Source organism: Saimiri boliviensis, chromosome 8 (assembly GCF_048565385.1).
Source record: "Saimiri boliviensis isolate mSaiBol1 chromosome 8, mSaiBol1.pri, whole genome shotgun sequence".
In the NCBI taxonomy this organism is placed as follows: domain Eukaryota; kingdom Metazoa; phylum Chordata; class Mammalia; order Primates; family Cebidae; genus Saimiri; species Saimiri boliviensis.
Window position 1 is genome coordinate 26,786,842 of NC_133456.1, and position 21,368 is coordinate 26,808,209.

Sequence of the window (21,368 nt, forward strand, 5' to 3'; positions counted from 1 at the left end):
CAATGTTTGATAGCTATATTTTTATTTTTAGGTATTTTGATGATTACACTGATAATTTTAAAGAATATACTTAAATCTCTGCTATTCTATCAATTCTAGGTTACATCCCTTCAGTCCTTGCTCTCGGTGTGGGAAATTGAGATTCTGTGTTGTGTTTTAAGAGTAATGTATTAAAATTATATTTATTTTATGTGTGTCTTTATTTTTATAAGGAATACTTTAGTTATTGTCCTAATTTTAAGGGGATCTGCATAATCCTTTTCTACTTGAGTTTTTAGAGCCTTATCAGGAAAGTTATATAAAACAAGTTGGTTATTAGCAGGCAAGTGGGCAAACTCCCATGAAAAATGTAGTTTACAACTTTAGCTGAACAAATAGAGTTTCTCTCTCACACACACATGCGTGCATACACACGCACACACACACACACACACACACAAACACACAGGCACTTATTAGAGGTATTTTTTGCCTTAAGGTTACAAGTCAACTGTCTTTGGAACTATGAAAACAAACTGCTTCATATTATTTGACATTTCTTTGCTCCGCTTAGTGAACACTTAGAAGCTCAACTTTATGATAACAAGATACAAAATAATTAACTTAAAATTTATTGCAAATGCTATATAAATATTTGCTAGTTTTTTCCATAGCTGCCTCCCACATTCAATGGGTAGCTCAAAAGGATGGCTTGGATGACCTTTTAAATTTGTTTATTAGGCCGGGCACGGTGGCTCACACCTATAGTCCCAGCACTTTGGGAGGCCAGGGTGAGTGGATCACAAGGTCAGGAGTTCAAAACCAGCCTGGCCAAGATGGTGAGACCCTGTCTCTAATAAAATACAAAAATTAGCCAGGCGTGTTGGTGGATACCTGTAACCTCAGCTACTCGGGAGGCGGAGGCAGAGAATTGCTTGAACCTGGGAGGTAGAGGTTGCAGTGAGCCGAGATTGTGCCACTGCCCTCCAGCCTGGGTGAAGAAGCAAGACTGTCTCAAGAAAGAAAATTGTTTATTAAGCTAATTGAAGCTTATAAGATTCAAGTCAGGACTGGTGAATGAACATGGGGCTTACATATTTTTTGTTTTCTACATTCCTGTGATGAAAATATTGGTGCTTTTTCTTTTCCCTCTCCTCTTTCCTCTTTTCACTTCCTAATATCAGTTAGCCATAGCCTTTTACATTGTCAAGATAGATACTATTTGTATTCTGTTTCACAACTCATAATTGCATTAGTTCATTCTGGCACTGCCATAAAGAAATACCTGAGACTGGATGATGTATAAAAAAGAGATTTAACTGGTTGGTGGCTCTGCAGGCTATACAGGAAGCATGGCAGCATCTGCTTCTAGGGAGGACTCAGGGAGCTTTTACTCATGGCAGAAAGCAAAGGGAGAGCAGGCGTCCTCACACGGCAGGAGCAGGACCCAGAGAGAGAGGGGAGGTGCCACACACTTTTGAACAACCAGATCTTGTGAGAACTCTATCACAAAAGCAGCACCAAAGGGATGGTGCTAAACCATTCCTGAAGGATCCACCCCCAGGATCCCATCCCCTCCCACCAGGCCCCACCTCTAGCATGGGATTACAATTGAACGTGAGATTTGGGCAGGAACACAGATCCAAACCATGTCAATGGTTATGTCCTTTGTGCTCTGCGAATAGGCCAGTTTTAGAAGTTAAAGAACAATAAGCAAATACAGGATTATGACTCTGCAGCTGTTGCTCACTGAAGAGCAAAGCGGGGGGGGGGGGGGTAGAATTTCATTTTCTTCACTGTGATTCTCATATGGTTCTTGTGCCATTTAGGAGAGAAAGTTCCTATACCACGGTCAAATGAGAGAATTTTTCTAACATTCTATTAGTTGTTTAAAATCATGTCACATTTTGGTTTGCTTCATACTTACACCTTACCTTTCTTTTTTTAATTCTTAACTTAAATTTTTATTTTTTAAATTTAGATTTAAAATTTAAGATTTTAATTTTAATTTTAAAATTTTTAAATTGAAACATAACAATGGTACATATTTTTGGGATATGTAGTCATACATATAGTGTATACTGATCAGATCAGAGTAATTAGCATATCCATCAACTCAAACATTGACCATTTCTTTGTATAGGAGACATTCAATATCCCCCTTCTAGCTATTTGTAAACCTTAACTTTCTTGTTCACTTTTCCTGGAGTTTCAATAACTTTTCTTTTTATGTTGTTGCCAAAATGTGCAGTCAGTATATCCTAAAAATCATTTAGTTTAATTATATTGCCCATTGTGCGGAAGGCATTTCCTCTCCAGAGGCATCCCTCCTGGAGCCTACATTTTTTGCTTTAATCCCTGGTAGTTTCTCTGCCGTACAGCCCTTAATTCTGGAACTTCACTGCATTCCTCATTTATCACCATTGATTTCTAAATCTCACGTTTTTCTCCTTCATGGTTTACATCCTCATTTTGCTGGAAAACATACTTTAGTATCTTCCTTAGAAATGGTATGGGAGAAGTAAATTTCCTGAACTCTTGTCTGTTTAACCACTCAATTGGTAATCTAGCTAAAATACAGTCTCATAATTTTCCCTCAGAATTTTAAAATTAGTACTCCATTGTTTTCTAATGTTCAGTGTTGCTGATAAGTCTGATGCCAATCTAATTTTTGTTGCTTTGTAAATGTTTTAATCTTTGGAAGCATTTAGGATTTCTCCTGAAATAATGGCACAATGATGCATTTAGGTATAGATTTTTTTTTTTTTTTTCATTCTTTGTGCTGGATACTTGGTGGGATATTTCAATCTGAAGACTTCTATCTTCAGTTAGGGGGAATTTTCTATCTTCAGCTAGGGGGAATTTCTTTTGTCTGTCTGGTTATTTTCTTTTTTCTCTGTTCTCTCTTTCTAGATATCCTGTTAGTTGGTTGTTATAACTCCAAAATTTCTCCTCTATTTCACCCGTATTTTCTATTTCTTTACTTTTCTGTCTTAAATACTGGGATATTTACTTAACTTTATCTTTCAAATCTTTGTATTTGTTTGTTTGTTTTAGAGACAGGGTCTCACTCTGTTGCCCTGGCTGGAGTACAGTGGTGTGATCATAGCGCACCACAGCCTTATACTCCTGGGTTCAAGGAGTTCAAGATCCTTCTGCCACAGCCTCCTGAGTAGCTGGGATTACAGGTATCTGTCACCATGCCTGGATAACTTTTTTATTTTATGAAGAGATACTGTGTTGCCTAAACTGGTCTCAAACTTGTGGCCTCAAGGGATCCCCCTCCCCCCCCTCCCCTTTCCCCCCTCCTCCTCCTCCCCCTCCTCCTTCCTCTTCCCCCTCCTCCTCCCTCTTCCTCCCTTCTCCTCCCTTCTCCTCCTCCTCCTTCCTCTTTTCTCCTCCTCCTCTTCCTTCCTTCTTTTCCCTCCCTCCCTCCCTCCCTCCCTCCCTCCCTCCCTCCCTTCCTCCCTCCCTTCCTCCCTCCCTCCCTCCCTTCCTTCCTTCCTTCTTTCCTTCCTTTCTCTTTTTCTTTTTCTTTGTCCTGAGACAGAGCTCTGTCACCCAGGCTGGAGTGAATGGCATGATCTCTGCTTATTGCAACCTCCACCTCCCGGGCTCAAACGATCCTCCTACCACAACCTCCCGGGTAGCCAGGATTACAGGTGTGCACCATCATGCCTGGCTAATTTTTGCGTTTTTAGTAGAGACAGAGTTTCACCATGTTGGTCAGTCTGGTCTCAAACTCCTGACCTCAGATGATCTGCCTACCTTGGCCTCCCAAAATGCTGGGTTTACAGGTGTGAGCCACTACACCCAGCCATAAGTGATCCTTCTGCTTTGGCATCCCAAAGTGCTGGGATTATAGGCACGATCCACCACGCCTGGCCCTTAAATCTATTGCATTTTAAATTTTAGTGATCGTATTTTTCATTTCCAAAAGTTCTTTCTTGTTCTTGGATTTTTTTTTTCCATAACACCTTGTTTTATAGATAGAATATTCTTCTAGGATGTATCTGGAGCTACTAGTTAGTATTTTCTTTTAATTCTCTCTGTATTCTGATTTATACGTTTCTTCCAGTATGGGTTGTTCTATTTCTATTTGTATATATATTTGTTTATTTGTTGCTGGTTTTCATCACACGTCGGGTGACCTTGGTTGCGGGCATGGATTTCCCCTGCTCTCATGCGTTTAGGTCTGTCTCCATGCTGGGGCCCTACCTTGATGAGAAGAGTTTGTGAGTGCTGTTGATTCTTGAGCAGGGATTCATTTGGAGTGCAAACATCCAGCCCTGGTTTTCCTCACTACATTCAGATCTTGTAGAGAAGCGTTCCAAGGCTTGCTTTCCTTCCCTTTTCCTCTGTATCATGTTCTCCATTTTCTGTGTTCTATGTTCCAGACATCTGTGGGAACCTTCCATCTGCTTAGGGTCTCCCTCCCAGCTTTTCTTTGCTTATAGGAATTTATCCACTTTTCTCCTTTACTATGCTTTTAATAGGGTCTTGGAGAGGAGAGGAATAAAAGGAAAGAGAATGTGCCTAACATGGCGTTAAAAAAAAACAAAACAAAACCTTAAAAGTTAGTTTTCCTATGTTTCAAAATGATCATTGTAGAAAATTAAGAAAATACAAGCCATCAAATAAAAATGATGTGTTATTTTGTCACCCAGAAATAACATTGTTAATGTTTTAAAACATGTTCAAGTTCCTTTTTCTATATACTTTTATAACAATGGGCTCATACCATATGTGTTCTGTATTCTAACATGCTTCTTAAAACTAAGCAAAATCTTCTAAAGATCTTTCCATGTCACAGCATATCTCTTACAATATTCTGAGACCTAGTATTTATTGAAAGCTGTATCATCACTTATATCACCAATCCTCTATCTTTAGACATGAGGTTGTTTCTCATTTCCGGTACTCTAAACAAGCATTTATAAACATGCTGGGCTAAATCTTCACTCATAGCTTTGACTATCAACTTTGGATAAACTCTACTACTTTATCCAAAGTCGATAGTCAAGGCTACGAGTAGTAGAGTTGCTGGGTGATAGTATGGGCAGCCGCATCCGTGGGCCAGCATTCAAGCTTCTCTCTGAAACACCTACCCTCTTTTCCCTGCTGCCACTTTCACTTTCTGGTTCCAAACTGTCACTTCACTGTGCTTTACTTGGATTCTGCGAAGCATTATAGCAGAGGCATTAAGAGCATAATTTTCAGAGTCAGACAGACCAGGGTTGAATCTTAGCTTTGCCACTTATTAAATGTGTGACCTTAGGCTGTTTTAATTAACCTCTTTGAGCACTTTTCTGTAATATGAGGAAATAATTCTACTTTTTTGATGAGGTTGTCATGAGAATTAAACAGGATTTTTAAAATGCATGTAAAGCACTTGACACAGGCCCAGGCAGGTTGAAAGTGTTGACAAATCATGGTGTTAGATTCATTCCTATCCCTAAGCCCATTTGAATCTCTCTTTCAAGGCCACATTCAAGATGCACCCCATCTAGGGGGCTTACCTGACCAGGGCAGCCCATCACTCTGAGTTGTTAGGGCACTTGTGGGCTGGATCTTCACCCGATGTTCAGAACACTTTGTCTTGTTGCTTTCATATATTTGTTTGTATGGGAAGAAGAAACATCCCCACCTCACCTCACCATGCAGCACTGTGCTGTGGGTCCCTCACTGGATGAATTCGTTTTCATTCGTGTTCTTGCAGAAGAGAGGTGATGATGAAAAGGAGCTTGTGACTCCATGTCAGTGGCATCAGAATTGGGTTTTTTTGGAGTTTATTTCAAACCCTCGGGTAGCTCAGGGGCTTGGAGGGTGGCACCTGCCCCCAAGGACACAGGACACTCCCATGGAATCAATCAGCAGGCAGCAGAGGCAGGGAAAGCCGCTGAGCAGGAGGCTGCCAGACCTCTGTAATGCTGAGCCTCTCCAGGGCATTGTCCCAGCTCAGCAAGCAGCCCAGGACCTCTGTGTGCCTTGCAAGCGGCCTTCCTCCTTCCCTGGTTGCTTTGCTCTGAGCGGTAGGATGCTTTTGGAGCTGGGAGGGCCTTCCTCTTGAGCCTCCCCTAACCCACAAAAGTCCCTTTCACACCACAGGGATGCCTCCCTGGTTGCCAGGGGAGATTGAGAAGCAGCCTGCGTGCAGAGCTGCAGCTGGTGGGCTTGCCGTGGGACAGCTTCCAGGAGAGGGTCCCGGAGGAGTGGAAGGGGCGGCCCTGGGGGAGGCGATGCGTGGAGGAGGCTGCGTCACCCCATTCCCCATCTGGGTGTCTTTCAGGAGTCATGGCCGGCTTCAACATGGGGGGCGACCTCAGGGAGCCTGCCGCCAGCATTCCCCTGGGCTCCCTGGCAGCTGTTGGCATCTCGTAAGTTCCCCTCATGGCAGTCAGTTCGAGCCAGTTCGAGCTGGAGAGTGGGAGAGAAAACCCCAGGCAGAAGCGGAGATTGCCCCTTTTGTTCTGAGAGTGCCCCGACTGTGACCAATGTATTTCATATTACGATTCTTCTTTTAACACTCGGTGGGCTGGAAAATTCACGTCTGGTGGGTTCAGACACTGCCCTTTCATGCGCCCTGCCTGGGAATGCTGCCGAGGAGGAGTGTCAGGACCCAGATCACAGATCGAATCCTTTCTTTCCTTTCCTCAGCCTTCCACCCCCATTACCCTCTCCACTCCCCCCACCCCCACTGGTTGAACTTGGGGATTTTTAACCACCAAGTTTCCAGGATCATTGGAGGGAGGATAAAGATGAAGAGTTTTGCAATCAGATGAATTCGGGCTTGCATCTCAGCTCTGCCGCTGATTGGCTGCATGACTCTGGACACTTTTCTGAGCTCTCTGAGCCTCCATTTCCTTTCCCATGAAATGGGGATAATGACAGTGTATGTGCTTCATAGACTGTGGGGGAGAGAGTAGAAGGCACACAGTGGAAGCTCAGCACCCAGCTCTCCTTCCCCCAGCGAGCGTCCCCTCCAGCTGCCCCAGGCCATCAGGCCTCTGGGGCTTTAGTTCACACTGTGCCACCCACATGGGCAGGCTGGGTAAACTTGGGTCTATTTCTGACCTTTTAGAATCTTCTGTTTCTCTCCGTACCACAGGAAGAAACTTCTCTGCCCTTCATTGGGTGAGTGTAAAGAGGCAATGAGATCAGAGACCAGAGATAATGAGTTGAGAAGTGAAAAGGGCCTGTGTTATTCTAACCACAGTATTTAGAAAATATTAATGTAGCTGTTTCACAAACACTGAATTTGCTCTTAGCTCATTGCAGTGACACCATTGCTATCAGCCTGATGCAGAGTATCAGGCTATTTTGTGCAAAATAAGGCAATCACATTGGGAAGAAAATAAAGACAATGGAGATAGACTTGAGTGTTGGGAAGGAAATAAAGAGGGTTCTGTATGAGGATCCTGTCTTGTTTCTCGTTCCAGCTGGGAGGTTCTAGGAGGAACCCCTGGCCCACCCTGGGTCAGGATGGGAGTGAGGAGACCACAGGAACCTGTGTCTTTTTCAGGGTTACAGGGCATATTGGGGACAGAGCCAGGCCACTGCTTTCTGCCTTGTGACTTTATTTTTCCTCTTTATTTGATGCAGCGGGACTTAGAGGCCTGACGGATCATCAACTTGTTCTTTTGCTGTAGGAGGCTGGGCTGTGAGGCTGCTGGGCAACCCTGGCCTGAATCCTGGCATCCTAGAGGCAACTGGGCCTCCTGATTTCCTACTCTGAATGCCTTTGTGTGTTTTTCTTTTTTAATGTAAGAATGAGATAAAATAGCACTCACTTCAGCATTACGTATACTAAAATTAAAACAATAAAGAGATTAGCATGATCTCTGTGCAAGGATGACATGCAAATTCATGAAGCCTTCCACATTTTTATATATGTACATTAAAAAAAAATGGTACCCCTTTTTTGGTAAGAAATATGCCAGAAGAGAAATAGTACAGAAAGTGTCCTCCCAAGCCAACTGGGGAGGCTTCATGACTGGCCTTTCTGTCATTCGGAGGCAGGTTCCCATAGGAAATGGAAGGTTGAGTGGGGGGAGTGGATGCGGCTGGGTGAGGCGAGTAGGGGGCAGCTCTGCTCTGCTCTTGGGTTTTGCAGGTGGTTTCTGTACATCGTCTTCGTCTTCCTCCTGGGCGCCATCTGCACTCGAGAGGCCCTTCGCTATGACTTCCTGATAGCCGAAAAGGTGAGTGAGTCCTGTGCTACTCAGAGGGCTCAGTCTGTTGCAGTCATTTATTTGTTCTCACCTACAAATGGCCACCTTCCCCTTGTGGTACTATCTGGGAAATCATATAGTCTTATAAACATTTAATTAATTGATTATTTGAGACAGGGTCTCACTTCGTTGCCCAGGCTGGAGTGCAGTGTTGCAATCTCAGCTCACTGTAGCCTCAACCTTCCGGCTCAAGCGATTCTCCTGCCTCAGACCCCCAAGTAGCTGGGACAAACCATCATGCCGGGCTAATTTATTTTTATTTTTTGGTAGAGATGAGGTCTCACCATGTTGTTCAGGCTGGTCTCAAACTCCTGGCCTCAAGTGATCCTCCCGCCTCAGCCTCCCAAAGTGCTGGGATTATAGGCTTGAGCCACGGTGCCGGGCCTACATATAGTCTCAAGCCCAGGAATCAAGGATGGGGTTGTGGTGGGGAAGAGAGATGATGGAGAAGGTACAGGCTCGGCTTGGGGATCTCTAGAAACAGATAACGATGCCCAGAGAGACTCACAAATACGAGGGGCTAGATAATGGGGACATCTCTTCCTGTCGAAAATTAGGATAGAAACAGAAGAATCTGGTTGCCCCAAATTCCCGGCTAAGCAAGTTCCTTGCTTTTGCTAACAGCGTCACCTTCCAGGAAGAAGAGAAAGTGCTGCTCAGAAGCAGCAAGTGGAGAAGGAGGCTGGAGACAGGCAGAGGTGGAGGGAGCGGGAGGAAGCCCAGGACCTGGGTGAGCGCCAAGGCCCTCCTTGTCTCTGAGGCCCTTGACCCCTTTGGCTTTCCTGAGAATCTCGGACGCTCCAGGCTGATTTGGCTGCAACATCTTTGTTTCTAGAGTCCGCACCCTGCCAGGAGAAGATTAGTGAACCCCTGGCGTTCCACCACAGTTAGCAGGCTGGAGGTCATGTGACATCAAGGACATTTATTTGGATATCAGGTTTTATTAGTTTCAAGGACATCCTAGAACCCATATGAGTAAGATTTCCAGACATTTTCTGGAAATTCCCAAAAACTCCTACCCTCCTTTAAGTTCTTGGAGAAAAAGTAGACCCTGAGATTCCCGTTATTTTTCAGAGAAATGTAGTTGGCTAGGGAGTTTTTCTGTTAACTCCTGAGTAGCGCTGCTTATATTTTATGTATTTTTTAATTTAAAAATTTAACTTTTTCAAGACAGAATCTCACCCTGTCACCCAGGCTAGAGGGCAGTGACTTGGAGATGGCTCATTATAGCCTCAACTTCCAGGGCTCACTCAAGTGATTCTCCTAACTCAGTCTCCCAAGTAGCCAGGACTACAGACACACATCACCACACTCATAATTTTTTTAAAAATGTTTTTGTAGAGATGGGGTTTTGCCATGTTGCCCAGGCTGGTCTTGAACTCCTGGCTTTAAGTGATCCTCACACCTCAGCTTTCCAAAGTGTTAGGATTACAGGCATGAGCTCCTATATTTTAGGATAGAATACCATTTTCTCTCCGTGTGAGGCTTTGCAAAGCAGCCCTGCCGATCTTCATGGAAGGCCAGTGCCTGGGGCAACCTGAGGCAGGAACCTCTGAATTTTCTTTTGAGAGATACATTTGAGCTTGGTTTTCACAATAGCACAGGTTCCTTTTTAAGGCTTGTAGGCATCCATGCAAAGGTGATTATTTGTTTTCAGGGGTCTTGACCTTAGTATAAAGGCACGTTTTTTGAAAGGCGGTGCCGTTCAGTTAGTGGGAGAACGGATACCCACCTTCCATAACCCAAGGTCACAGACCCCCAGGTGGCAAGGTTTGCTCTTAGGCAGGAGTATGTAGCCCTCATTTGTATCTACATGTGTGCTTCCGTCTGGAGTTTCACTCCCAAGGGTCTGTTCTCTAGCTATGGAATGAAAAGCCTGGCTGCATTACAGGCATTGAAGGCCTCAGGGAGCAGCCTGGGTGAGGCTGGTTTGACTGGGGGAAGTGCTTCCTGCTGTCGGCAGCTTGCCAGTGACCGGCCAGCTCTGCCTGCTTCTAAAGCTCCTTTCTCCTGCTTTCCTTCACCGAGGTCCCTCCACCTTTTAGAGACTCTGACCTGATGATCCTCTGGGTCGTAGCACCTCCTTCCTCTCCTTCCCCTGCTTGGCAAAGGAAAGCTCAGAGTGGGTATGTGGGAGGGCAGGCAGCTTTGTATCTAAGTAAGGGTAAAAACAGCCCAGAGACAGCACGAGAGCACATTTGTGGGTGGAAATCACACACCCAATAATAGGCACACGGACGGGGGGAGCCTCCTTTGGAATGCCACCTGTCCTGACCGTGAGCAGCTAGGCAAGCACTTAGCCACGTGGGACCACCTGCTGCATCAGGCCCAGCAATAGCACGTGGGAATGTAACTCGCACACTGGGATGAAAAGTGGAGATTGAGTTCTTGGAGAGGACAAGAGACTGTTTCCTGGAATAGGCCGTTGTAAAGCCTATAAAGGAGCAAAGCTACTGCTCTTGGTTCTCAGTAGAAACGGGTGGGTGCAGCAAGTCAGTGAGCAGTGGTGGAATCACCCCTGATGATGGCAAAATAGCAGCACCTCGGTCTTCCGCTTCCCGCCATCTACCCCTAAAGGAGGCCACACAGGAGTTTCCTCCCACACCTTTTCTCCTTCTGACTGACTCTGCTGCGGTAGCAGGTACCGTGCTCGGGCAGTAAACTGGGCCACAGATGTTTTTACTGGCAGTACCCAGAGAACGGGAGGGGAAAGCTACACAGGGGCCAGTGTGGAGTCTCTTTCCTTGGTCACTTGACACAACTTGCCACCCCGATAACCTGTTCATCTCAGCTTCCTTTCTTAGCTGTGGCTTCAGTTCGGAGCCAGCACATTTCTGGGCTTTCCTGGGCCTGAAAAAAGCAAGGCCTCGTCTTTCTTCTCACCTCTGGCCGCTGAGACAGGGCAGGTCTCTGGCACACTCTCTTTGGCGCTCATTCTCAGGCAGCTCTCCAGTGCACTCCTCTTTCTTTCTCTCGGGGGCTTTCTGCCAGAACAATGATCTTCAATGGCTGCAGGCTGCCCTGGATTCCTTTTTACTGATCGGCAGCTGATCAGTTAATCTGTTTCTTTCTGGGTTTCCTGCAGCTTCTCTGCTCTATTTCTAATTATTTAGCTTCTCAATTCAGTTTCTCTAAGAAGCATCTTTTTACTTTCAATCCCCTCCCCAGAGGAACTTGCTGTCAGATGTATGGGCATTCTTAAAAGCCTTCTATATGGTTGTGGCTCTGAGATAACCCATGAAAAGCATGTAGTAGGTGCTAATTATAATAAATTTTGCCTGGCACATAGTAGGTGCTAATTAAATTTTAACTCCCATAGTCCTTATGGGCATACCCTTACAGATCAACACATTTATTTTAGGAACACATTTTCTCCCCACAAATCCACCATATTTAATTAAATATTAAAAGCCAAAATAGTCAATCTCAGTATTATTTAGTTATAAAAAGAATTGTACAGTGTTAGTTGGGGTGAAATTAAATAGATTAAATGTTTTAAAATAAACTTGTATACAGTCCAGGAAACAGATGTTTCTTACAAATAAAAAAGACCAAGTACCTTAGCAGCCCTGAGGCTTGCTAACTAGCAAAATAAGAGCAATCTAAGAAGGAAAAATATCCCAAAAGCATTGTTATTAAAACTAGGGAATCTGGCTGGGTGCAGTGGCTTATGCCTCTAATCCCAGCACTTTGGGAGGTCGTGACAGGTGGATCACCTGAGGTCAGGAGTTCAAGACCAGCTTGGCCAGCACAGTGAAACCCCGTCTCTACCAAAAATTACAAAAATTAGCCAGGCATGGTGATAACACACCTGTAGTCCCAGCTACTCAAGAGTCCGAGGCAGGAGAATCGCTAGAACCCAGGAGACGGAGGTTGCAGTGAGCCAAGATTGAGCTACTGCACTCGAGCCTGGGGAACAGTGCGGGACTCGGTCTCAAAACAAAAAACTAGGGAATCCGCCAGAGCAACGTCTGATTCCTGGATTTAATAGTCATGGTTCCACGTATTCAAGAGGGACCTTGGAAGCCCATGACACAAGCTGTACAGGGAAGATGGGAATGGGACGGCACTGGTGACAGGGGAGTGAGTCTCCTGGGCCGCTTGGCACCTGTGAGTGGGCCAGCCTGAGGGTCCTCTGTCCTCCATCGTGAACACAGTCGTGCCTCTCAGGAAAGGAAGCAGTCTATGGAAAATGGCTCTCAAGTGAGAGGTAAAAGTTAACCGAAAGTTGAGATGTTGGTCAATTCATGGAGTGTGGAGTGTTAGGAAACTGATGACTCTGCGGAAATGAGATGTGGGAGAAAAAAACCATAACGTTGTTGAGACATGGCCTTATTAATACACTTGGGATTGTGAGGGTTTCGGGATGTACTCCTCAGTGATGTCAGGGGGCCACTGGAATTAGATGAGACAGAACGGGCCCCTTGCAAATGACTTTAAATCCAGCCCTTCAAGAGAAGAGAGCAGCCAGTGAATGAGTGGAGTCCCTCAATGGCCGAAGCTCGAATGGGAGCTGGGAGAAAATAATAAGAGCAGAGAGATGGAAGTAATTGTTTTCATCAGTAGTTACTGAAAAAAGAAATCAGGGTAATTCACGCTCCATGGAATATTTTGGAAAGAATTTTTTTTTTTTTTTTTTGGTGGGGTGATGGCTCAAACAGGTGGATGCCAGCAGGGAATCACTTTTTATTTAAAAAGAACTGTTGACACACCTCTTCTCAAATAAATTCTCACTTCTACCTCCACTGGCACGTTTCGCAAGTTTTCAGTCTGATATGAGTAGCGAAAACGATTAAGCTCTGTGAGGGCTGGGAGCAGAGCTGCATGGTTCGCCATTGTGTCTATAAGCCTTGCTCTGCCTAGCACCATGCCAGGAACATAACCTGTCCTCAGGAAATGCTGCTTAAATGGATGGATGGGTGGATGACAAATGAAAGAAAGATACAGGATTTAGGCAGGAGAGAGAGGGAATGAAGTTTTTATAATTTGTCTAGATGTGGGGACAAACATTTCATGTATTATTCAGCAAACAGACTGAATCATAGTTTATATTTTTAAAAAGTGGTGAGTGATCAGATCATGTTACACAATTGACAAATGGGACATAAACCAGTTGCTCTACCTGGCCCTGTCTGACCCCAGCTGCTAGAGTTCTGGAGGAATCCCAGGGTGTATCTCTGGGAAGGCTGGTCAAAGATGGAAGCCACCGTATCGTGTACTGATAGTGCCAGAGGTTCACCCAGTTCCTGAGGTCAGTCCAGCATTAGGAGGATGCCAGGTTGGGGCATTTCCACTCATTCTTGTTCTGAGTAAATAGGCTTTAAATGAAAAAGAGTTTTAAAAAAATCAAATATATGTAATCTTTTAGGTAAGAAGAAGTGAAATTTCTGCAAGGAGATACCTTGCCTAACTTTCCCAAAGAATTTTTTGAGGGGAGAATGCAATATATGCCCAGTGGTTCGCGACATCTGCCATACATTTGAACCACCTGGAGAGCTTTCTAAACATCAACCACATCTGTGTCTCACTCTATACTAATTAAATCAGAATTTCTGGGCGATTCTTACATTTAGAGTGGAGAACTACTGACTTAAATTTTCAAAAGGCTCTTTCTTGTTAAAATTTTGTTATAGAATCTACTTTTTAAAAACCAGTCAACATAGGATGCATTTGGTAGAGAAGACAGAAATAAAGGTCACAGATACACATCTCAGAATGGATTGAGGATTGATCATGGACCCAGCGTATCTAACAGTTTTGTAAGGTACCTGGGGCATGATCACAGCGAAGACCTGAGGCTGCGTGGATTCAGCGGCTGAGCTCTGTTTGCCAGATTCTGTATGAGGTGCTAGAGGAAGGGAGCCAGGATGCATGATACAGTTCTATCTGTGAGGTGCTCAGGGTGCTGGCAGGGTAAGCCATGAGCATAACTAACTATCCCACAGGACAGAAGGTAACAAAATGCCATCAGATCACATAAAGTGCTGGAAACACTAGACAACATTGATTTCTTGTAGTAATAAAATGGTGAGTGGGGTGGGCCGGACAAACCCAAGAAACCTGTGACATGGAAAAAAGAGACAGGTGAGATTCTTTGGGGATAAGAGTGAGATGATAAAGTTAGGGGAAAATAATCAACACTGAATTAAAGACAAGGTGGACTCCACAGTGGACCTTATTCTTGTCCGTCAAGCCTCTGACCTTCCTGACCATTTGGGGATTATTCCACCCAATGGTCTTGAAGGGAGTACCCCCCATTTTGCATAATAGAAGCCCAGTGGACCAGACCTCTCTTGCTTGTCCCTTTGCAGCCCTGATAGGGCACATGACCTACACGAGACCATTGCGTGCTCACACTGTAACCAATGAGGCAGAGATGAAGAGCTGGTGAGAATTCGTCCACAGGGCAGCTGGGGTGCTGGCGGTGTCTTGGCCAAGCTGTTCCTGGGGAAGAGGCTGGGTATGCCTCCAGATTTGGCTCTGCCCTTTCCTGAGGCTCATCCTTTAGTCTCCTGATGATTCTATGAACCTTGAGCATCCTACAAATATATTCTTTTTTAAGCAAAGTATTTTTTTTTTTCCCCAATCAGCTGTCCTGACTGATGTGAGATTCATCAGTTAGTCAAATTGTTCCAGTGATAATTTATGAGCCAGGAGAGAGGTCTAGCCAGCGGCTTGTGTTCAGTGTAGCTTGATGACACGCATCCAGTGCTTTGCTGATGCAAGGAAGTAAAAGATGGGGCGAGGAGAGCCTTCATCAAGAAGGGTTCAGGTGACAAAGCTGAATGTTAAATCTAACCTGTCTGTAAGCACTGGACACATGAGTACTTGGAATGTATAGTTCTGGCCCCTGTGCCTAAAGTAAAGTAGAATGGAGAGGGCACCTCAAATAAGAAAACAAAGCTGCTTCCTTGTGAGTACAGATGAGGTCTGGCCCAGAAGGGTGAATTCATGGCAAGCAGCCATGCAGCCTCCCAGCCCCTTAGCACTTTTAGCACTGGGTTAGCTGACGAGTCCTAGTAAGGCCTTGGACCCCAATCTTTTGCAAGTTGGCACCAAGAACAGCTGTGCCCTGTTATTCTATCTGTTGGTGCCTTGTGGATCATGGATATCATTCATTCATTCAGCATTTATATTTCTGTGTTGGGCACTAAGAATTCTAGGGTAAACAAGACAGAAGACCTGCTTAAAGGAAGCCTCCAGATTAGTGGAGGGGGCACCATGATAGGCGCTGTGGTAACATCACATTTGGGATGCTGTGGAGCACTGAGAAGTGGCTACTGTAGTCAGGGGAACTGGGGATGGCCTCACAGTGGTGGTGAGGTTTGCGCTGAATTTTGAAGCACATTAGGAGTTTAACAGACAATGAGTAGATTAGTGGGTGTGGACAGAGCCTTCTTACAGGCAGAAAAATCATGCTGATTAGACTCTTAGTGTGCAGGGTGTGGGGCTAAAGAGATCACAGACGATGAAGAACCTTACATGTCAGGGCAGGGGGAGCCTTTGATAGGTCTGCAATGGAGACAGTGTGATCAGATTTGAGTTCAGAGAGGTCACTCCCGCAGAGGCTTATGGGATGATTCAGAGTGAATCATCTGAATGATTTAAGCTCATCTTTAAGGGTGAGCTTAAAGGCAAGAGGCCAATGAGCATTGTAGTTGGCCAGTTTGTTCTCAAAGTGTGGTCTCTGGGAACACGCGGGGAATCCAAATTTCCAGGCCCCACCCCAAGCCTACTGAACCAGAAACTCTTAGGAGGGGGCCCAGAAATTTGTGTTTAGCAAGCCCTGCAGCTGAGTCTGGCAGACACTTCATTTGAGAACCACTGTGCAGTCCATATGAAATGTGGTGGTGGATTCAGCTGAAATCATGGAATGAATGGGGGTGAGGCTGGGAATGTGGAAACTGTATCCCAGAGATCGGATCTAGAGGACTCAGTGGATGATTGCTTGGGGTGCAGGTGGGTGGGTGCTGGGGGAGTAGAAAGCCACAGGAACAGGCTCTGGCACCGGCTAATAAAACCGCTTCCCACATAGGTATCCCTCGTGGGCTTCCTGTTCCTTTTGGGCTTATACATCTCGTCCCTGGCTTCCTGTATGGGAGGACTTTATGGAGCTCCCCGCATCCTGCAATGCATTGCTCAGGAGAAAGTGATCCCCGCACTTGCCTGTCTGGGACAAGGGGTGAGTCATCCGCCTTTTTTTTTTTTGAGAAACATGTTTGGCTGCTAACTTGATTGTTGGCTCATAATTGGTTAAGCTTTTCTGATCTTAGCTTCTGATCTTCTTTGGGGTGACACAGAAAAGAATGCAGAGGTCATTTCTTTCAGCCCTTTCCTCTGGCTGGCTTAGGTTAGGGCCAAGTAGATGAAGCATCTTAAATGTCACAGCCACCCAGCCCCTTAGCCCCTTTAGCACTTTTTTTTTTTTTTTTTTTTGAGACAGAGTCTCATTCTGTCACCCAGGCTGAAGTGCAATGGCACGATCTCACTCGCTGCAACCTCCACCTCCGGGGTTCAAGTGATTCTTCTGCCTCAGCCTCCTGAGTAGCTGGGATTACAGGAATAGGCCACCATGCCCGGCTAATTTTGTATTTTTAGTAGAGACATGGTTTCTCCATGTTGGTCAGGCTGGTCTTGAACTCCTGATCTTAGGTGATCTGCCCACTTCGGCCTCTCAAAGTGCTGGGATTACAGGCAAGAGCCACTGTGCCACTGTGCACTGGTTTAGCTAACCAGTCTCAGCAACATCTTCAACCCTGAGCAGCATAAAAATGCAGTGCCCCATCCTTTAATAAAAATGAATTCCAATCTTCCAGGGTAAGCATAGAAGAAAGCATGTTTTGGTCAGGAGGCGAGCTGGTTCTTGCAGCTCTAAGTGCCCTTGAAGCCTCACCTGCCCCTTGGGGGTTGCTGTTTGATGATTTCTCATACCTCTGGCCTCTAGGGTTCCTGTTAACCATGGCAAACCAAACCTTAACTGATACATAAAGGACAGCTTAGTTGAGTCATGGCTGGAATGATTAAAATAGACATTCCTGTAACCTAGGAGAGGACCAAAGAGACATAAACAGAGACTCCCACTTCCCAATAAGATGGTTTGCAAGCTGCAGTTTATTTTTGTCTTGTTGGGGTACCACTGACGGCCTCCCCATCCACTTCCAATTTGCAGCCTCCCTCCGGTTTCAGGAACACATTGTTGGAACTTATCCTTGACTTCTTCCTTTACCTTCCACCAAAAATGCAGTTTTGTTTTGGACATAGTTTGAGATCCTATTAGACATCCACTGGCAATGCTGAGTAGGCAGTTGGATATGTAAGACTGGCTTTCAGGTGAATGTTTTAGGCTGGAGATTCAAATTGGGAAACCGTCAGTATAACGCCGGTATTCGAAGCCATGAGCCTAGTTGAGCTCACCAAGGGAGGGAGTACAGAGGGAGAAGAGGTCTGAGGATGGAGCCCAGGGCTGCTTTAACTGCGGAATTCAGGGATGTGAAGAGCCAGCCGCAGAAACCCAAGAAGGAGCAGTCAGTGAAGAGGGAGGTGAATCAGGAGAAGTGAGGCAAAGAAAGGGTCTCAAAGAGGAGTGAGTAGCCAGCTGGGTCGAAGAACACAGGAACTGAAGTGACTGTTGTTTTGGCCCGAGAACTATGTCAGTGACTGTGATGAGCTCCTGGGAGTGGCAGCTAGCACCTTTTCTCCACTCCTATCCACCTGAAGGTCACCATAGCCACCTCCATGAATAACAGGTGTGTGTAATATGTGTGCATGAGCATGTGTGCATGTTTAGTGTCAGAATTCCCCTCCTCCAGCCGCCAGTGATTCTGCTGTGTCTTCCGGAATCTGCCTCTTGCTGGGAAGAATCAACTTTGTGTCTCTTTGATTTTCTATGCTGGTATTAAAACCGAATGAAAGACAAAAGGAGGAAATATTTGGGATGTCAACCTTCTATAATAATGCCCCATGTTCATAGTTATTCATACAGGCCGGACGCGGTGGCTCATGCCTATAATCCCAACACTTTGGGAGACCAAGGTGGGCAGATTGCTTGAGCTCAGGAGTTTGTGACTGGCCTGGGCAATATGGCAAAACTCCTTTTACAAACAATACAAAAATTAGCCACACGTGGTGATGTGCATCTGTAGTCCCAGCTACTCAGGAGGCTGAGGTGGGAGGATGGCTTTAAGCCCAAGAGGCAGAGTTTGCAGTGAGCTGAGATCACACCACTGCAGTCCCACCTGGGCAACAGAGCCAGACCCTGCCTTAAAAAAAAAAAAAAGTTACTAATCCAACTAATATCTGTGGAGCCTGCTGCATGTCAGTGTATGTGAAGCATTTCACATGTATGAACTCTGATCTCACAGTAACCCCATGAGTTGAATATTATTATTTCAGGTTTATAGATGAACAACCAGATGGGGAGAAGTGGCTGAGCCATTATGAGCGGTGTTTCTATCCTATAACTTCTGAAATCTCTGAATCGTTCTATCTGAAATTTTATGGTCCTGAATGTTATTTTTGTTGCTGCAGAAGGGGCCAAACAAAACACCTGTGGCTGCCATCTGCCTGACCAGCTTGGTGACCATGGCCTTTGTCCTTGTGGGTCAGGTGAACATTCTGGCCCCCATCGTCACCATCAATTTCATGCTGACGTATGTTGCAGTGGACTACTCTTACTTCTCCCTGTCCATGAGTTCCTGTAGCCTGCCCCCAGTGCCTGAGCCAGTGCTCAGGGAGGGCCCGGAAGGCCTCCATTGCTCTGAGCACCTGCTCTTAGAGAAAGCTCCCAACTATGGCTCTGAGAGACCTGCCCAAAGTGTCTGGGAGGGCACGCTGCTGGAATTCACCAAGGACATGGATCAGCTCCTCCAGCTAACCAGGAAGCTTGAGAGTAGCCAGCCCAGGCAAGGAGAGAGTAACAGGACCCCAGAGAATCAGAAGAGGAAAAGCAAGAAGGCGACCAAGCAGACCCTCCAAGATAGCTTCCTCTTGGACCTCAAATCCACTCCTTCTTTCCCTGCTGAGATCTCTGATGGATTGTCCACTGCCTCCTGGGAGGGACAGGAGTCCTGCTGGAACAAGCAGACTTCCAGGAGTGAAGCGACTTGGCCTGGGGGAACATATGAAGAGCAACTTGTGTCTGAGCTGTGCAACCAATCTGAGCCCAGTGGAGAAGGTGAGTGCTCTGGCATCACACTGGGGTCTCTTATTTGGGGATGACCACTGATTATCCTAGCTACCCAGTTATCATAAACCAGTTATAGCTGGGTTTAAAATCCCTGTTGATTTTCTGCAATATTTATTTTAAAACATTATATTCGGGTATCAGCTGAATTATTTGTAATTCTTATCCGTTATACATAGTTAAGTTTAAACAGTGATTTCTATCTACTCCTGTATATTAGACCTGGGAGCCACAGCTAGTAATTTGGTATCAATCTCTTTCACTCAAAAATGAACTGAAGTATAGGGCCAATGCGAGTAAAATCAATCTCTCCTTACAAGAGAAGTGGAAGTGTGTTGTGATAAACTATGTGTCAAGGACACAATGTTTTCTTTATGGAAGATGAACGTCCCAAACCAGGCAAGAGGGGATGGAGGGAAGGTGGCTTAAGCTTTATTTTCTCAAATCTATAAACACAGAGACACAGAGAGCGACACTCACAGAGAGGCATATAGGGCATGAGAAATTCTGAAAGTGAGAACTCACATTTTCAAAGACCTACCATATTCCAGTTGCTTTACATCTATTACTTTGTGTAATATAATAAATATTAGCATTTTCAGTCTTACAAATGAAGACCTTGTATCCCCATGAGGTCACAGAGAAGACTCTGAGCTGATTCTTTGCACAGCTGGACATCACCGTGCATTGTATTGTGTGTATTTGAGGCCCATGTACTTTCCTCTACATTATACTGCTCCTGGAGATAAAAACACACAGGTGTGGGCAAAGAGGAGGAGATGAGGAACATAGAAGGAGATATGTAAAAGCTAGGGTTTTGGCTGGGCGCGGTGGCTCACGCCTGTAATCCTAGCACTTTGGGAGGCTAAGGAGGGTGAATCACTTGAGGTCAGGAGTTCGAGACCAGTCTGACCAACATGGTGAAACACTGTCTCTACTAAAAATATAAAGAATTAGCCAGGCAGGGTAGTAGGTGCCTGTAATCCCAGCTGCTCATGAGGGTGAGGCAGTAGAATTGCTTGAACCTGGGAGGTAGAGGTTGCAGTGAGCCAAGATCATGCCCCTGCACTCCAGCCTGGTTGACAGAATGAAACTCCATCTCAAAACAAAAACAAAAACAAAACAAATCCCCCAAAACTAGTGTTTTACATTTTCTTTCTTTCTTTTTTTTTTTTTTTTTTTTTTGAGATGGAGTTTTGCTTTTGTTACCCAGGCTGGAGTGTAATGGCGCAATCTCGGCTCACCACAACCTCCGCCTCCTGGGTTCAAGCAATTCTACCTCAGCCTCCCGAGTAGCTGGGATTACAGGCACGCACCACCATGCCCAGCAAATTTTTGTATTTTTAGTAGAGACAGGGTTTCATCTTGTTGACCAGGATGGTCTCGATCTCTTGACCTTGTGATCCACCCACCTCGGCCTCCCAAAGTGCTGGGATTATAGGCTTGAGCCACTGTGCCCGGCCTACATTTTCTTGGAAATCTGTTTTTTCTTCTTTGCCTCTAAATTCCTGGGAAGCTTTTAATTAAAAATTTAAATTTATTTTATTTTAATCAATGTAATACCTGTATAATTTAATAAGCCAAATAATATTAAAAGTCACATAATCAGAAACAGTAGTTACTACTCTTTTATACCACCCCTTTTACCATTCTCTACTCCCAGTCCCATTCCCAGAAAATCCCACTTTGAACCAAAAATTTGCTTCTTCAGTTGATCTATTACTAAATAATGTATTTGCATTGCTACTTCTTGATATGTCAGTTTCCAACATCATCTTTTGACTTCCTCTTATGGTAAATGAGGATTTGGTGCGATCTCAGCTCACTGCAACCCCCACCTCCCAGGTTCAAGTGATTCTCCTGCCTCAGCCTCCCAAGTAGCTGGGACTACAGGCACTCATCACTACACCCAGCTAATTTTTGTATTTTTAGTAGAGATGGGGCTTCACCATGTTGGCCAGGCTGGTCTCGAACTC

The 21,368-nt window shown here is 45.2% G+C and overlaps 1 protein-coding gene and 1 non-coding gene across 3 annotated transcripts in view; both read left to right on the forward strand.

Annotated features, from left to right (window-relative positions):
- The window catches only part of SLC12A8 (solute carrier family 12 member 8), a 135,311-nt gene that overhangs the window by 93,125 nt on the left and 20,818 nt on the right, over positions 1 to 21,368 (forward strand). For both annotated transcript variants that reach the window (XR_005581602.2, XM_039477392.2), the window contains exons 7-10: positions 6,269 to 6,356; positions 8,093 to 8,180; positions 16,246 to 16,392; positions 18,738 to 19,383. Coding sequence is in view for 1 of the 2 variants with exons in the window: in XM_039477392.2 (XP_039333326.2) it covers positions 6,269 to 6,356; positions 8,093 to 8,180; positions 16,246 to 16,392; positions 18,738 to 19,383 (969 nt within the window). In the remaining variant the exon portion in view is untranslated. The remainder of the gene's footprint in view (positions 1 to 6,268; positions 6,357 to 8,092; positions 8,181 to 16,245; positions 16,393 to 18,737; positions 19,384 to 21,368) is intronic.
- On the forward strand, positions 7,762 to 7,865 carry LOC120367240 (U6 spliceosomal RNA). Its single transcript, XR_005581665.1, has one exon. It is a non-coding gene; the product is annotated as a U6 spliceosomal RNA (small nuclear RNA).